This window comes from Rhopalosiphum maidis, chromosome 2 (genome assembly GCF_003676215.2).
Source record: "Rhopalosiphum maidis isolate BTI-1 chromosome 2, ASM367621v3, whole genome shotgun sequence".
NCBI lineage: Eukaryota > Metazoa > Arthropoda > Insecta > Hemiptera > Aphididae > Rhopalosiphum > Rhopalosiphum maidis.
The window spans coordinates 78,439,090-78,458,619 of NC_040878.1; the positions used below are offsets into that span (position 1 = coordinate 78,439,090).

At 25.4% G+C, this 19,530-nt stretch overlaps 1 protein-coding gene across 4 annotated transcripts; it reads left to right on the forward strand.

Annotated features, from left to right (window-relative positions):
• Positions 1-243: 243 nt before the first annotated feature.
• On the forward strand, positions 244-13,712 carry LOC113552736 (phosphatidylinositol 4-phosphate 3-kinase C2 domain-containing subunit alpha). Of its 4 annotated transcripts, none has more exons than XM_026955609.1 (30): positions 244-459; positions 2,848-3,058; positions 3,720-3,782; positions 3,866-4,025; positions 4,523-5,031; positions 5,098-5,267; positions 5,338-5,443; positions 5,519-5,665; positions 5,745-5,974; positions 6,042-6,141; positions 6,222-6,427; positions 6,499-6,706; positions 6,792-6,993; positions 7,063-7,224; positions 7,287-7,402; positions 7,474-7,627; positions 7,690-7,878; positions 7,954-8,179; positions 8,293-8,439; positions 8,502-8,750; positions 9,571-9,700; positions 9,784-9,939; positions 10,002-10,152; positions 10,208-10,364; positions 10,472-10,707; positions 10,784-10,984; positions 11,058-11,257; positions 11,392-11,477; positions 12,219-12,374; positions 13,222-13,398. In XM_026955609.1, exons 2-30 carry the CDS (start codon positions 2,866-2,868, stop codon positions 13,396-13,398), a joined length of 5,187 nt encoding a protein of 1,728 aa, XP_026811410.1. In that variant the 5' UTR covers positions 244-459; positions 2,848-2,865. The 4 variants fall into 4 exon arrangements, with proteins under 4 accessions (XP_026811410.1, XP_026811411.1, XP_026811413.1 ...); XM_026955610.1 differs by lacking the exon at positions 244-459 and adding an exon at positions 2,746-2,763; XM_026955612.1 differs by lacking the exon at positions 244-459 and having other exon boundaries at positions 2,866-3,058; positions 13,222-13,712.
• Positions 13,713-19,530: the final 5,818 nt, after the last annotated feature.

Here is a 19,530-nt window from a genome sequence, read left to right on the forward strand (position 1 = left end):
AAAGAACATCCAACGAATAACAATATAAGTATATTTAATCAATGATTCAATGCTACAAAAAAAATATAATTTAATTTTTATATCATAATGAAATGTAGTACCAAGGTTCTTAACCACTAACAACAACACTGACAACCATTACTTACAGTAACAACCGTTACTCACTTCCAACTGTTACAATGATAACAATTATTTGAGTTTGAGAACACAATAATAAATTTAATTGATAATGTAGGTATTTTCGTGTTTAATATTTTTAATGTTGTGATATTTTTTTTCCTTTTTTTTATTGTTATTACTGTCATTAGTTATTACAAATTTGCTTTGAAACGCTTATAATTAATTTGCATCGAATTACTTATTGGATGTTGAGTAATCATGATTTTCACAGTCTTATTGGTCAGTTGACCAAACACATAAATTTATTCGCAGTTAACGCATATTTTTTATACAGAAAAAGTAAGTAAAGATCTTAAAATTGTGCTTACGATTTCATTATTTTTATGCGCATCATTAATATCGTAGACAAAAAAATACTTGTTATCTACTTATTTATACTTTTTCGCGCACATTTACATAAACATTTTCAACACTCATTAGAATGGTGTATTCAATATATTACGGTATTTTATTTGATTGAATTATTTTTTTCATATTTTTTTTAAAATTTATTTATAAAAAATTTAAAATTTTTAAGTTGATATTATTCATCTATACTGATTGTAAATTAAAAATGATATTAATGATTTTACATACATTTATATTTGTACTTTTTTTAAGCCATATATTTTATTTAGTAGGAACTTGTAGCAATCTTAGTAGTGTATTAATTTTGGTTTCCTTTTATAAAAATGTTATTTTGTCATATTGTTAATTTAAAAAAAAAAAAAAATTGAATTTTAAATATATGGATGTCTAAGTACCTAAACATTATTCAATTATTCTTAATTTTTTTTTCAAACTTATTACTATCAATAATTAGTAGTTTATGAGTGCTGCTTTATTTTATATTAGTTATATATATTACATGTATCCAATTTATTATTACTAAATAATTATCAATGTTTTAAATTGTTCAAATATTTAACTAATAATTTTACTGGTTAGGTATCTATGTGTTATCTTTTTTGTCTCTACTAATATTGACTTTGTTGTTATTTAGTTAAATTGCAGTAATTAGGTAATTAAAAAAAAAAAATGAATAATTTTCTCATACATATACTTAATTAGAATATAATTATTTGTCAATTTCAACTATGAATAACATTGACATAATATGCTGTAAAGTATTAAATTTAATATTTATTTTATAACTTTGTAAGTCATCAAATAGTTTGATTTACTTTGGTAAGATATTAATAAAAATAATTATGTTAGTCAGCTGAACATTGTAATCTGATAAAATGTTTAGAACTTCATTATTAAAATGAGTTAATCAGTTAATGATTACTATTCTTATATTGAAGTCTCTAGACTTAACGGAGATAGTTGTCATTAGTTATAAATTAGTAGAATTTGTAATACCTTAAATTAGTTGCATATTGTGAATATTGTGATACACTTAAGTTTTCTTAATATATTTTTTTATTAAAATTATAAATTAATTTGATGTATTATTTCACTTCTCTAAGATTTAATTGTATTTAAATAATTTTAAATAATAACTATTGATTCAATATTGTATGTTTGTACTTTACACATTAAATTCAAAAATATATTCTGTTTTAGAATATTAAATTATGAACATAAGTTGCAATTATCTATAAAATGTTGATTCTAAAAACTCGCAATACCTTATAAAAATAATTTTAAATAATTTTAAGTAAAAAAAAAAATGTCCTAAATTTTAAAAAATTAAAATTTTATTTAAAATCTATAAAACTATTTTCAGCTCAATGATTAAAATATTATTCTGTATGTATCTAATTATTTTTTTATAATTTAATATTTTTGATATATTATTTATTTATATTCATTTTGGTGCTTACGTAGGATGCAGTTAATTATTTTGGCATTGACTTTAAATCTACATGATAAAAAGAGCACACTCAATTTAATACCTTAAATAATTTAAATTATGCTTTAAATCACAGAGTACCCTTCTATCATACTTTCATGAGTATAGTGGTTATAAGTTGTTAGGGAGAAACTATATTTATAACCAAATATATAATGAATTATCCATGCATTTTAGGTTTGGTAGATTTTAGTGCATAATTCAAAATTCAAGTAAATTTGTATTTCATAGTCTAGTAAGATAATTTTTTCATGATTTTAAAATATGACTTACAAATTATAAAAGTTAAAGTTATAAGTTTTAAAAAATTAGCCTTTGTCCATAATTTGTACAATTTTGCCACCATCTATTCAAATATGGTAAAGTTATTCCTTAAAGTTATTGTACCATATTTCATAAATTACATACAAGATGTATGTATTAACAGCTGTGTTAATAAACATAATACATTTTTCCGTGGGGACCTAATTTTTAATGACATATTTTATATGTATTAAAAAAAATTGTATATTGTATACTGACTATTATAAACAATTTTTATTTGTCCGCATTACTTGTGTTCATTTTATTATATTGTTTAATAACTTTGTATTACTCAATTTTATAGATTTTGTTTTGAAATTCATTGCTTCATAAAGTTGAGTTTAAAATTATAATCTAATCTGTTCCTGTTTGTATTTACTAGTATTGCCAAGTATTTTTGATAAAATAGTCTTTTGAAGTCATTTGTACATGCATACTACTATGTAATTGTAATTTAAATGTTTATTGTGTATACTGTATAGTATTTTATTAAACACTTTTTGTAAATTTTATATTTTGTATTTTAGTGTTTTAAATTCCACAACATGAAGTCTACAGCTAAACCAGATTATGACAGAAGATTTCAAGAAGATCTTGAAAAAGCCCAAGCTCTAAGTTTGGAAACCTTGGCTCTTGAAGAGTTTCGTAATCAAAAGTTGAAATCTGAATCTTCGACATGTAGTGAAAAAACTGTAGTATCAACATCTACATTTCAAACACGTTCAATGTCTATTACAGGTTTGTATTCAAATAATAACCATTAAAAATAGTATCTATTGACTGAATAGCTTCTATATATTATGATTACAAGTGTCCTTCCTATGAAATTCCTATTAAAATTTGATATACTAGACAGGTGAGTTTGATGCGCATATATTAATTAGTAATTATCATGGCAATCAATTTTGATATATTTGAAAATAAGTTTTTTTATAATTTTATGTAGGACTTAGAATTGTATTATTGCAAACAAATCTATATTGATGATTACATTTTTAGTTTATTTTAAATATTTATAAAATTATATCTCATATATTTAATTAAAAATGTTAAAAAATTGATATAAAAAAATAACTACTGGTTATTATGAAATACATCCATTCTAGTTTAATAAGTATCGAGTTATCAGAGTAATTATTATTATTATTGATAATGACATTCTATTTGGTGTATATTACACAGATTAGAATTATTATTTTTAATAAGCCATTAATTTTATAGTGCTAACTGTTAAAACTTTTAAACAGTTAAAAATAAATAAGAGTAGAAAAGAAACAACTATAATATTAAATGGCACTGTTCTAATTAATATTTTTTGTAAGTAATCTGTCTTAATAATTCACTGAAAATCAATTTATAAGTTGTAGTTTAATTTTGTTTTAATTATGTTTATGTTTAGAAAAAACAGTTAACTGCAATGACTTATCTAGATCACGGCCCAGACCGGGATCGTTTAATACAGGTACTATAATTTGTTATGGTTCAATCATTTTATATGTTTGTAAGTTCTTAAACTATAATTCATTTTAATTTTTGATGCTCTAGGTGAACCATTATTACCACGTATAAAACCACCACCACGCCGTAACACTACAGTCATTCCAAAAAGTTGTACTAATGATTCAATCAAAGATTTATTTAGCCTTGACTCACCGCCAATCAATGATCTCATGAACAATATGGAACCATTTAATTTTTTAGATGGGTAAAAAGTTATTGAATATTTTTTATAGTCATATATAAATATGTATATGTTCATATTTTAATCTGAATATGATGAGTATGATATTAAAAATATTTGAGTTCGGTTAGAGAAATCACAAAATATCTATACCTCGTTATTCTATGCTATTAAAATTAATTAATTTCTGATTACTTATGTTTGTTTTGACCGTTATAAATATCCTGTTTTGATCTTAATTTTTCCCACTAATTTATCTAGATAAAATACTTTTGTATATCCTTATGTTAATTGATTTTTCATTTGTTCTCCTCTATATAATCCTTTGTGTTCAAACAATACAAAAAATGATGAATTACTGGACAGATATTTGAGAATAGCTTGAGGTATGATAAAGTGGTATGAATCTCACCGCTACTATGCAATAAATATATTCTGATTTAGTATATAATAATGTAATTATAAACCATAGTGGGTATAAAAGAATCTGTTTATTGATGACTAACTCTTTTGTGTTATAGGAATAAAAAGCCTCACACCAGTAATAGTAACTCAACATTCCAGAATCAAAGTGTTAGTACAAACATGCCAAATGTTAGTTCAAACCAAAGTCAATTTAGTGGGTCACATGATCTTAAACAAAACTTAGATGTTTTGTACCAAGGTTATTTCTCTCCAAACAATTTTACTGGATATTCTACTGGTTACCAAATGACAGTTCCTCCTCAAACCTTCTGGCAAGGGCAAACCATCAGTAGCTGGTCTACAAATAATGTTGCTCATACTCAACAAATAACAAGCAGCACAAATAATATTCAAACACAGAGTTCACTAGTTGGAATGAAACCAGACGTTTTTGCTCCAAATCTCATTAAAAAACAAAACAACAATAATCTCATTGATTTGAACTTTTTTGATAGTATAGAAAATCCTAAGGAAAAATTTTCAAATGTTAGGACTAGTGTTCTTGAAGATTTTGATCCACTTCTCCATGGACAATCACACATAGGTTCTGCTGAAGAGGATCAAGGTATATTTATCTAAATTTTTCAAACATGTAATATCGTTATTTATTTTTATAATTTAAATTTTATAGTAGATAAAAACGAGTCTTTATATGCCACATATGACCCGTTCGATTACATGTATTCTCCATCGGTCTCTTCACAATCATCAGACCCAATTTATGCTGCTGTTATAAAAACACCCATCAATTCACCTCCACCATTACCACCTAGAAGTTCTTTGACACCAAAAGAATCAAAAGTAATTACTTATTAATATAACTTTATTAAAATAATTGACTCAAATAAATTTTTCCTTAAATTTATTTTAGGCATGCAAAAGTTTAACATATGAAAATGTTGGTCTAGTAAAACGACCTTCGGTGTTTTATGATCCTGACATGGAAGCATTTCATAAGATGGTTAAGGAAGTTAGAAGTGTGTACATTTTATTACTTATTTATGATTCAGGATGGATATAATTTGTAAATAATTTTACATTTTCAATTTAAGGAAAATTTATTTATACTGATTCAAGCACAAATGAAGGTATAGTAGTGTGTTCAAAATTTGAAAACAATTTGCATCAGAACACCAGTACTAAATTTATAGTTCACTGCGAACCAATTAGGAAAACACCAATTATATTTACTTGTGATGGTATGCTTCTTGTGTTTTTAGTTTTTATAAATGCATATTTTACATAACTATGGATAACTCTGTATTTGTTTTTAATTAGTTGGAAGTAGTGTTGAACATGTTATATCACATGTAATTTGTGAATTAGATTTGGAAGATGCACATCCTAGTGATTATTTTCTTAAAGTAAAACAGTTTTCGGAATATATGCTGCCAATGAACACTCCAGTCATTAATTTTGAATGTGTTCATGAGTGTATTAAACTTGATAAAGATGTCGAACTCGCACTTTTCCATAAGAATGATGTTGTTCATATTTATGCTAGACAGGTAAAACTATCAAGATTGTTTATAATAAGTACATGCTTTAAATTATATTATATTTTATTATGTACAGGCTCAAGACGATCTTCATGATAATGAATTAGAGTTGAGTGATTTGTGTCCTAATGAACCATCTCAACCGATCACACATGATACTTTGAAAATTCTTCTTGGTAAATACCATTATACTAAAAAAAAAAAAAATACTATGAACTAATTTACATTTAATTTAATTACATACATGGAATTTTAGATACACTTGATGGTGAAATCCTTAAAATTCAAGATCATGCTGTATCTCTTTTTAAAAAGCGAACCAAAACACCATTACAACCTACTGGGGTTCAACAAGCAGTGAAAGCGTTAATTGCTTTTTTAGGCAATATTGAACCACTGGACATTACTTTGACGTTAAATAATTTTGTTTTGTCATGTAATGAAATTTCAAATGTCATACAGGTATTTGATATTAAATAAAAATTTTTAATTTATTGATATTTTTTTTATATGATTTTTCTATTTTTTAATAGGATGTGTATGGTTCCCGAACTGAAGTGATTTCAGATGATGGTTCAGATTATTCTGTTGTTAGGTTGAAATTCAATGAGACTGAAAAAGTAGATCATATTACTGATGTGTGTTTAAAAATAAAAGAAAATGTACAAACATTAATTGAAAACTATTGTAAAGCTTTCAAAGTTGATTTCCAGTTAAATTTTAATTCTTCACAATTAACAGGTATAAAATAAATCTAACTTAATGGTCTGGCGATGATTCTAAGATGATTATAACAATTATTATTTATTATATTTTTATTTTATAGGGACTAAATTGTCTTCAAAAATACCAGATAATGTTGTGATATATGTTAGTTGTTTGCATCGATTATTTTCTTCATGGAGTCATGATGAGTATTTAATTGCTGCTCAAATTTATCACGGTACAAGACCAATTGGCAATACAGTACTTTCCAAAGCTGTTACAGCCGAACATTCAATTTACAAGCGTGTTGTTTTTGAGTCTTGGTAAATTTTTACTGTTATATACTAAAAGTTGTTTTATTTTTAGAAATTGTTAGTATAATCATGTTTTAGGTTGGAATTTGAAAATATGAGTTTATGTTTATTACCAAGAGAGAGCCGGTTGGTTTTAGTCGTGTATGGTAGAACATTTAATACAGAAGGCCAAGATACATCAGCCACTGTTTCCCAAACAGAACTTGGATGGGGTTCTGTACAATTTTTTAATGTTGAAGGGTTTGTGATTTAATTAATTATATAAAAAGTATTCAAATATGTAATTTATAAATATATTTTAGAGAATTTTCTCAAGGTAAACATTTATTATCACTTTGGCCACCATGTGCCGATAAACGTCTTGGTCCGGCTCCAGCACCTGGTACACATCCATATAGCCATTCACACCCTGTTCTTAGTATGTATACCAACTTTCAAAAACTATAGTATTACTAATTTGATTTTAATGACACGAGTGTTCATTTTTAGGTATTGAAATTCAAGAGTTTGACTTTAAAATATTTTTTCCTCCAGAGTTTCATGATAATCATATAATTAAAAGTGAAAGTTTTGATTTTACAAGTTTAGACTTGAATACTCAAGAACAACTATTACATATAATTTATCAAGATACTTTTACTAGGTAATTTTTTAATATTAATAAGGTTTAAAAAATAATAATTTATTGAACATGATTTTATACAGACCATTGTCAGAAGATAGGGAAGTTTTGTGGGAAAAAAGATACTATCTTTTATCAAAACCTATTGCCTTACCTAAGGTATTATTGGCCGCTCATAGTTGGGACTATGCGTGTTTGGCTGATTTGCATTCAATGCTCAACTCATGGTCACCCATTGAACCTTTAGATGCATTACAGTTATTCTTACCATGGTAAGTATTCAATAAAAAAAAAAAGAAAACATTTTTTAACTTATTAAATTGTTTTTTATTTCTTATTTTTTCTAGCTTCCCCGATAATGAAGTACGTCGTTTGGCTGTCAAGCGAATAAGATTACTAAGTAATGATCAACTGATTGATTTTCTTCCTGAATTAGTTCAGGCCATAAAACATGAAACCTATGACAATTCTCCTTTGGCTGAGTTTTTATTGGAGAAAGCTCTGTCATCACCTACTATTGCTCACAATCTTTATTGGTTTCTTATTCAGCCACTTCCAGGTCAATCGCCTCAGGTTTGTTTTAAATGAACATTTTATTTTTGTTTTGTGTACATTTTACCTAAAATTGTTTCTAAGTGTAAAAAAATTTAAATTTTAAATAATAAATATTATTATTTTGATAACAGAATTCTTATGACATTCATAGTCCTGATGATAAAACAGTAAGCGAATCTCGGTATTATAGAAGATTACAGTTATTGTTGAGGGCATTGATTGCAACTTGTGGTGAAGCACTTAGAAAGTGTTTTTTGTCCCAACAGCTTTTAATGAAGGTATAAAGGAAATAAAAGTGATTTGTATGATAAATATTTTAAATATATATTTTTATTTACAGGAATTATATGATACTGCAGAAAATGTTAAAATTAGCAAAGAATCTCATAGACTAAAAGTGTTGATCCAAGATTTAACCAATATTGATCAGAGTTTAAAGGATATTCCCACTTGTCTACCACTTAGTCCTAGTATGCAAGTTTGTGGCATACAAATTAAGTCATGTTATTATTTCCCTTCTAATACTTTACCGTTGAAAATCAATTTTAATTGCTTGGAACCCAATGTCTCCATTCCGGCTATTTTTAAGGTAAGAATATCTTCTGTGATATTTATAAAAGTATAACTAAATAATGTATTAATTTATTGTATAGACAGTATTTAATACATATATAGAATATAATTAAGATCAAAATATTGCAATTTCAAACACTTTGTATATTATCAAATTATGTAGGTACATGTTTGGCTTAATAGAATCCCGGAATAAAATTTTGATTTGTAAAAATTACAAATACAAAGTGTGTAAAAAGCTTAATTATTATCTGATAATTGCTCAAAAATACAAATTATTTGATTAAGCATTTTTTAAATAGCATAGGTTCAAGAAAATGTAACTTGCATATTTTAAAATTCTTATATATATATAAATTTGACTTATACTTTATATTGATTATATTTTTTAATTTTTTTATGGAATAATAAGTAATATAATATTTTGTAAATTGTAGGTATAATACTTAAATATAATTGTTATATAAGATAGTTATTAATTAATTAAATTTTCATTTTATGAATTGAATAATTTTTTTTTTCATACTTTTTAAAATAGGACCTTTTGACAAATTACCAGTATAATATTGTTTTGCAAATAAAATTAAATAAAAATAACTTAAATAACTTAATAACATCTAATATTTTTTTTATAATATTTAATATTCTTTTTATTATTAAGTATAAACAAATTCTATTTTTACTAAACACTATTTGCTATTTATTAATTCCTTTATATTATTTGTTTTTTCTCATTTTACTTTATTTAATTATATCTACACAATAGGTTTATTATTTTATCTAATAAATAAATTGCGGTACCTAATATTAATTACATTTTTTTTCTTTTTTTACAGGTAGGCGATGATCTACAACAAGATATGTTAACCATTCAGATTATCAGATTAATGGACAAATTATGGCTAAAAGAAGGGCTAGACCTAAAAATGGTAACATTTGCTTGTGTTCCGACTGGGGAAAAGAGAGGTATTACAATTATTATTATTATCATTTAAAAATAATAATCTTTGCGCTGTCTTATTATTATTACTATTCTTTTATAATTGAAGGTATAATTGAAATGGTTACAAATGCAGAAACTTTAAGAAAAATACAAATTGAATTAGGATTAACTGGTTCATTTAAAGATAGGCCTATAGCTGAATGGTTGGCAAAACACAATCCATCTGCTCTGGAATATGAAAGAGCCGTTGCAAATTTTACAGGTAAAAATCATCACAACATTTGGTTATTATTTAAAATATATTAATATTGTAATATGTCTTAGCATCATGTGCTGGATACAGTGTTGCTACTTATATTCTTGGAATATGCGATCGTCACAACGATAACATAATGATGAAGACTACTGGACATCTGTTTCACATTGATTTTGGAAAATTTTTAGGAGATGCACAAACATTTGGGAACTTTAAAAGGTAATTGTGTATATGTATAATTGTATTTTTTTTTCTAATTTGTATATTTTTACAGGGACCGTACTCCATTTGTTTTGACTTCTGACATGGTATATGTGATAAATGGTGGTGATAAACCATCTACTAAGTTTCAGCATTTTGTTGATACATGTGTTCAAGCATTTAATATTGTTCGCAAACATGGGAACTTGTTGTTGAATTTATTTGGACTGGTAATATATTATAATATTCTATTGAGTTTTAAAAATGACTAATTCATAAATATTAAAGTATAAATAAATAAATATAAATAAATTAAATATTATTATATATTTTATAGATGGCATCATCTGGAATACCCGGTGTTACAATGGATGCTGTGAATTATGTACAAAAAGCTCTTCTCCCAGAATTATCCAATCCAGAGGCAGCTGCTTCTTTTGCTCGCATGATTGAAAATTCAATAAAATCTCGTTTTACCCAATTTAATTTTTTCTTACACAACTTGGCACAAATGCGATTTAATAATGAGCAAAATGGTACTGAACTGTTAAGTTTTGTTCCAAAAGTATACACGTAAGTTATCTTGATTATTATTTAAAATATTAAAATCTTATTTTATTAACTGTTGTGGTTTGCTTATATGCTATAGGATGGCACAAGAAGGAAAGATTGTTTGTGTTGAAGTGTATGGATGTCAAAAGCGATATGATCCTGAAAAATATTATGTGTATATTTTAAAAGTTTTTCGAGAAAATCAAAGGGATCCATCATATCTGTTTAGGTCTTATAAAGAATTATCGGAATTTCAACAAAAACTACTATTATTATTTCCATTGGCAAAATTTTTAAGGTTAATTTATTCTTTACTACATTGAATATTAAATGTTTGACGTAACATATGATAAATCAATGGTCTTTTACAGTTTATTGAATACTAGTATTCATATGGGACGATCACATATTAAGCAAGTAGCAGAGAAAAGACGTGTAGAAATACAAAATTTTTTGAATACATTATTTCAAATGGCTCCTGAAGTAAGCCATTCAGATTTAGTATACACTTTTTTCCATCCACTTTTAAGAGACCAGCAAGAGGCCAGTATTGAAGATAGTAAACTAAAAGGTAAATACTTTAATTTTCCAATTTTCTTGAAATCATATAGAATGTAAGAAGTTAAAGATTTTGAATAGAATTTATTCTATTGAATTATATTGTTGGCAGTAAATTATATGATTATAATTATATTTTATTTACAGAACCAAAGCAACAAGGTTTTGTCAGAGAAAACCGTATATTAGGCCAATTAAAATTGACATTACATTATCAGCGTGGTGCATTCATGGTAAGTAATATTATTATATGTGAGTGTTTGAACTAATTTTACACCTAAATCAAGAGCATAGCTTAGAATCATAATGGGATCTTAATTCCTAGGTCAAACCGAGTGTTAAACACGCAGTTAAATATTATCTTTTTTTCTTGATTAATTTTTTTAGTTTTAAAAAATTTTTGGAAAATTTTAGTTTCAATTACTTATTTAAATCAGGATTATGTATTTTAATATTTTATAAATTACTCTTTACAATTTGCTCAAAAATGTTTCATGTTGAATAATTGCTTTTATGGATATTAAATTATTTTGTGAATAATTCAAATCTCTATATTTTTTAATTTTGAGTTAAAATAAAAAAGTAGAATCAGTTTTATTAAAAACTGGTTTTGCATAAAAATGCCGTTTTTACTGATTATTTTGAAAGGCATTCAGAATTTTTTCTTTTATTACCCAAAAGACCAATAAGGCCAATTTGATATCAGGGATCAATCTCTCAAAGATGAAAATTTTTATTTATTATATAAACAAATTATTTAAAACAGTAATTTTTTTTCTATTGAAATACTATGATTTGCACTTGTTAGAAATTTCACGTTAATTGAAGATAAACTATTATTTCGTAAATTTGATTATTTTTATCAAAACTCTCAACTTCAATAATCTCTACTCTTAAGGTTAATTGATACTTTTATTTGAACAATAATTATAATACCCATGTTTAATCAAAAATAATGAATTGCTTTTACTTAGATTATGGTACATCATGCCAAAGACTTGCCGCGCATTGCGGGAAATCAGGAACCATCAACATATGTAAAAGTGTATTTGTTACCTGATCATAATAAAGCAACTAAACGTAAAACAAAAGTTGTTAAAAAAAATTGTTATCCATCGTTTATGGAAATGGTAAGATATATCAGTATTCTCAGTCTCTAAAGGGTAATGTAGAACAATAATAATTCTGTATTTTCTTTAAATTTGGATTTAAACAAAAATTAAAGTAAATTTAGTTATCATCAAATTGAAATATAGATTTTTCTATGACTATATTATGCTAATTTTTGATGTTTTAATTAAAATAATCATAGAAATTAATTTGGAGGACTCTAAACAGACATAGTTGCATATGTTGTTTTTGTCTTACAAATATATAGAATAGCAAATTTGTGTTCAGTAGAACTGATTTTCATGTCATTAACTTTAATATTATAGTGAATTTTCTTATTATTAAAGTTAAATATAAGAACATTACCTGTGTTAAGTATTGACTTGTTTGTTTTAATATTTTAATTCTTAAGCAAAATATGAGTATTGTAAATATTATAAATTAAAAATGCTCATATCTAGCTTAAATATTAAAATACCAAAAAGTGTAACGTTTAATCACAGATAAAATTCTTATATTTAACTTTGATAATAAGACAATTTACTTTAATATTAAAGCAAATATAAAATCAGTTCTATTGAATGTTAATTTGTAGATGTAGCATTCTTTTAAGAAAAATTGGTGTACAATTAAAAATAAATTCTTATTTGATTTAATGGTTATAATTTTTTATGATATAAATAGATATATATTTATTTTGCTTTAATTTTAGTTTAATACCCACTGAAATGATTATATGGAGTATGTTTCTCTAAATTTCCTATTGGAGGCTAAATGTAATCTATTAAATTAATAAATGTTTTGTTTTGTTTTATTTTATTTCATTAATTATTTAAAATTAAAAAGTGAGTTTTGTATTTTTTTTAGTTGGAATACAGAATGCCATTAGAAGTGGTTAAGTATAAAATTTTGCAAGCCACTGTATGGAGTCACGACTCATTACAAGAAAATGAGTTTTTGGGTGGCATTATCATAGAACTCCATGACATTGATCTGAATTCGGAGACAACATCCTGGTACAATTTGTCAAATGTGCACAGGTGACACTACTGTGTTTTTTAATAGATCGACAAATTTTGGCCATTGTAATGAATTTTTGTTATTTTTTATCTTTTAAAAAATATAATTGTTTTTGGGTATTAAAACAATAATATTTTTAAATGAATTCCGTAATTAATTTGTTAGTCAGATGTTTAATTTTAACATTGCTGATGTATTACTTCTTTTATAAATTGTTTGTTGGGATTAAAATTGCATTTTGGTGTTGGGTTTGACTTCACTTCCTGTTCTTATTTTATGTTATCTTATACTGAGAAATTTAAATTTTTATAATAATCAATAATCTTATAATTTCTACTGTTGATTGTGTTTTTTTTTTCTACTACTAATGGTTAATTAGTAGTTGTCTATTTGTATAATTGAATTTTAAAGTATATCGAGCTTTGAATTTGAAGTATATTGTTATATACATACTATTCATCATTATTGTTTGTTCATTCAAAAAAATTATTATTGTACTGCTATAATAGAAAACAAGTTCATCTGTAATACTTATTTTTCTACTTATGTGACCAAATAATCCTGAGTTTTGACTAGTTTAAACTGATGGACTTTGTAACTTTTGTACATACTCGTATGATTTTCATCACAGCATTTATCATATTAGGATAATTCTTATCACCGTGTATCAGCTTTATCTTACTTTTATTGGCTGTTATTTTTTTTTAAATTATCTAATAATTTTATGTTAAATGTAATCTATTTGTGATTGTTTTTTGTTGATTTATCATATCGAATTGGTTTGTTTCGCGTTTGTATGGTTTATGTTAAAATTAAATTAAATTTTATTTTTACTTTTATTATTTTATATACTGATGTATGGTTTATTATTTATCTTTCATCTTATGGTGAAATTAAAGTAAGCAATTTTAACAAAAGAATTCCACGTATTCATATTTAAGGGTATATGCAGTCGAATTTAATATATTAACACAGCAAAATGTGTTAAAATATGCATGGTCTATCATATAGTTGGTATGAATAATTATTTCGGTATCTTATTTTGTTACTTTTATAGTAAAAATTGATTAAAATAATTCATATGATCGTAAGAAAAACTATTGGAATTATTATTATATCCCATTATTCCTACCTATTTTGAGGAATATTAATAACGTTAATAATTGATTACACCTATGGCAGAAATCATAAAATTATGTAAGAAAATGAATTATATTTTTTTTAACTCTTTATCATTGATTTCATATTTTTCCGTTTGTAAACATTATATTTTCTTGTTTTTGTTTTATCTTTGTGTTATTTTATTAATTATTGAAATTATGTTTTCAGTGAAATCCTTTTGTAAAATTGTAACATACTACATTTTTTCTGTTATCATTTATACTATGTAATGTGTATAACATCCTAAGCAATATATTTTACATCTTTATCATTGACTATTTTACCAAATTGAGTGTTTGACTTACAGGCAACATTAAAACAAAATAAGACTGATAATATGTTAATACATTTTGATCATTTTTATTTTTTTTTCATTTTTTAAATTTTATTCAAATATTCAAAAACCAGTGATTTAATTTAATCATTTTACTATTGGGTTACGTGTAAATCATTACAAGTCATTATTATTGATACATTTGCTAGTTTGCTACATTCTGTTTAAAAGTAATCTCTTTTTTCATTTTTTTGTTTTGTACCAATACTACATATTTACCTTAATAATGTACAGGTTAGGTTATATTGTAACAATGGAGACCGATCATTTTATTATTCAGGGTGTGTGTGTATTTTATTTCATTACTACTTTTTGTGTAAAAATGAAAAACATAATGATATGATAGGTATATATTTTTTTATAAAAAATAAAATTAAGGATTAAACCTTCAGTTTAGAGATAACATTCATTTAATATTATTATTTATTGTCCAATATTAAATTCAACATTATCATATCGTGATGAAAATTTTTTATATACTCTTTTTTTATTTTTTAATAATTTTTATTATTGATTTTGTATTATTATTTTTTTGTTTGTTTGTTTACTATGTTAATGTTATATAGAAATAAGAATTTTATTGTTGCTTGTATAATTTAAGACTTTTTAATGTTTTTTAGATATCGTTTGTGTGGCTGTAATAGCTTTTTAGATTTAAATTTAAATATAATCTAAAATATTTTATATGTGTAATTAACTAATAATCAATTGTTTATTCTCATTTTAAATGCTTTTGAATATTTGATGTTTTGTTTTAAAATTAATTATTCAAAAATTAAAAAAAAAAATTGTGAATGATTCATTAGGTGGAGATATTATATTATGTATGGCAACGGTTCTTTAATAAAATATGCATTATGGCATTATGCAAAATGCTCAGTTAAGTATGGGGGTACCATGTAATATGTTGGTTTACTACGCCGCTCACTTAAATTTTAAATACTTATAACTCAAAAATAACTATCTGAATTTCGAATTTTGTGTATCGAAATACTCCAAAAAATATACTGCTTCAGAATATTAAATTAAAAATGTACGGTGTCGTTCAAAAAAATATAAACTTAAAAAATTATAACGATTTTTAGATGTTTGATTTTATCTGTAAATTATGTAAGAAAAACATTTCAAAAACATTAATAGATTTTGAAATAATGAGTGTTCAGCAATAAAAGAATCTATGTACTATTCATATTATTTTTATTATCACCGTGATTTTTAATATCTACTTTTTTTTTAGTTTTGAGAATATTTTTATATTATTATACGAGCACAAGTCCGCGAGCTACATGTTTGATAATACTACAGGCACTATTTAGTATAGTATTTTATTAAATAATTCACAATATTTCAAAACTAGATAAAATAGCAAAAATCATGAGATAAATGAAATTAAAATGATGAAACGTCAATATTTTCAAAAAAACTAACTAAAAAATGGCTATCATCGATTATTATAAAAATAATTAAATACAATTTTTTTTTTTACTTTTTACCAAAACATTAAATTTAATTTAATTATGAAATACTTATGTATAGTCTTTGTTTCCGCGAGTCTTAAAAAAAAACATAATTATGATATGTTCATTTATTTCAGGAGATTTTGCAATGGGTAACTCCTCACGGGACACTGTATGTTTATGTATATATATATATACCTTGTGTAGGTATTACCTACCATCTAATGATGTACCTATTATAACTAAGTTTCACTATTTGTGTTAGTTTGGATTTGCATTTGGTATTTTCATATGCGTACGACATAAATTCATTATTTATAAAAAGTTTATAATTATTATAGCCTATGTGTATTACAACTACAATTGTCAATTATATAATACAATGTGCTGTGGCTATACTACAAGAGGTAAAAGCTTGCAATCTAAAACAATTTGTAACAACTATTGTATACCTACTAAATACTAATACGCAAATAAGCGTATGCAGACATTTTCTATAATCGCTCAATATAAATGGTTGTGCGTTTGTTGGTATATTCGTTAATCTTGGAAACCACAAAAGCTATCGAAGCCATATTTACATCATAATATTAAGTTCGGTCGGTGTTCCTTTTTAGTTTTTATTAGGTGCCACTAAAGAAAAATATATAAGTGTATTATACATAATACTTCATATACACATAAAATAAACGATAATTTCCTTTTGGTTAAACCAGTTAAACGCACGGAGGCATAACAATTATTTACTGGTAATACAACTACGTTTACCGGGTCCGAAACTGGCGGAACCCGGACCGCGGAAGTCAGAAAACTAGACCATCAAAATATTTCAATTAGGTTGTGTAATTAATTTATTATAAAGATTTGATAAAAAATATTTTGTCCGGGCCTCACTTATTTATTATTTTAATATTCCAAACTCCGATAGAAATAACTTGCCCTCGACTACTAGCTGTACTATAATAATATTAATAAACACACACACACACACACACACACACACATATATATATTATGATCTATATATAATACTAGAAAATTCTAAAATGAAAAAGGTGAATATAATAGCTAATCGCTCTGTTGCACAATAGTCAATAGGTATTAGGTGTACCTCGTTATTGAGTAAGTCACTGTAACCTATGACGTAGTTGTGGACATGCTAGGCGCACAGAAGATGACGGGAGGCTAGCTATGAGGTCCAAGCGATGGCAATCTATGGGCACTGGGTAACCGTCCCAAACAACTGAGTACCTCCCGGGCAAACATTTGAACCGGAACACAGGCGCCCGGCTGGTGCGTGAGATACCGGACCGGGAATAGGACCAGCAAACGGAATCACAGATTTTACCTATTCGTTCCATGTATTTGTATGTTTATATTGTGTGTATAGTGTATAATGTATATATCGCGTCATGCGTGTATTATCAACTCTATTCACCAATAAACGATGGCAGTATAGGAGTAGTGTTGTACAAACACAGCCTCCTCTACTGTCGGTTATAAGTATGAAAAAAAAGGTCAGTGTAATGTATGCGTTATATGTGAATTCAATGATTATCAAAATTGATCATTGGACACGAAAAACAAGATTCTAAGCAAAGACGGTCTTTCAGTTTATACCTATTAGGCGTAGATACTAAATAGATTCATTGATTTAATGATGTATTTATATTGTTATTATGGGGTAGGTCGAATTAATTTTTGCCGAATGCATTGCGATCATTATAATGGATTATGGATTATAATACTATGTTTAAATTACCATTGTGACATTGTGTATAGGTAGATAGGTTATGGTGGTAATAGTAAAATATTATAATATGCATATACGTTTCAAATGATCATGAATAATATTTTTGAGTTACAATCAAATAATCAAAAATGTTTTTATATTCTTATTTTATTAAATTAAAGCAAATTTGTAAATATATTAATAATGTACAATTATTATTGACGAATAACAATAAACAATGATGTTATTTAAGTCTAAAGAAAAACTATTTATTTTTCTTTGCCTATTAAATTTATTTTATATTTTTAAGCACTATTATTCTTCGTATAAATGTCGTACAATGTCGTTAACATTTTGTTAACTAATAAACTACTCGTTGGAATTTTGAATTATAATTGCTAATTATATTTTTACCTAGGTATAATAATATTTTCAAAAAGATAATCCACGAAGTAATTAACAGTAATAAAGACTTTCATTTGAAACATAAAAGCTTGTACACCAGATGATAGGTAGTAGGACACCTTTTAAGTACCTAGTTCGAACAATCTCAAGAATTAATTTGGAAATACTTAGTATATTTAGAAATGCCCTAAATCATAATTTCAATAAATTTATTATTCAAGGAAAAATAGTGGTAAGCAAGCTTGGTGAATCACACCGTATAACAGTATACCTAACCTATACAGCATTAATGTGCGTTGCTTTAAGCTCTATGCGATATTATAATTTGATAATTTATAGTCTTTTAGCCATCGCCTATCATGTCACTTATGTTTGGTTTTGGCGAGTTGTGCAGTATTTCATGTTTATGTACTGAAAGTTATTTGTTTAGTATAGGTAGTTATAGTATAGATCACGATTAAGGATACTATCTTTAATCGTGGTATAGATACATTGTACAATGTATATACAACTATATTATATACCTACATATTTTGAGAAATTGTTGTAAATCACAAAAAGTTGTGAGTTTATGAACCTCATGAAATAATATATTATTCGTTTTTTTTTCGAAGGAAATTAATATTTTTTTTCATTTTTTCACAGATAGATATTAGCCAATAATAGTTATATACCTACCTATTTTATTTACTCACATCCAAGTGTTCTTCCGGCTTTCGTACACCTTAATACCGCATACATGCGTAAGAAAAAAATAATTTTGATATTGACATAATATAAAATGCGCCGAATATCTATGATCTGATTATATTATATTATGTATATTATTATAATTATTGACGATTTAGATAATATACTCGTAATATTATAATGATTTATTTCCTGGTCTATTTTCCTACATTATTTAATTTTTTTAATATGTGCCTATTGCCTACACAATAATATATTGTAATGTTGTATTTTATCAAGGTCATATAAAATAAGGCCATAACTGAAAACCATTTCGCGGGGTGGGGGTAAGGGGGGATTCATGGTTACGGTATTGTAATACATTATTATTATTTATT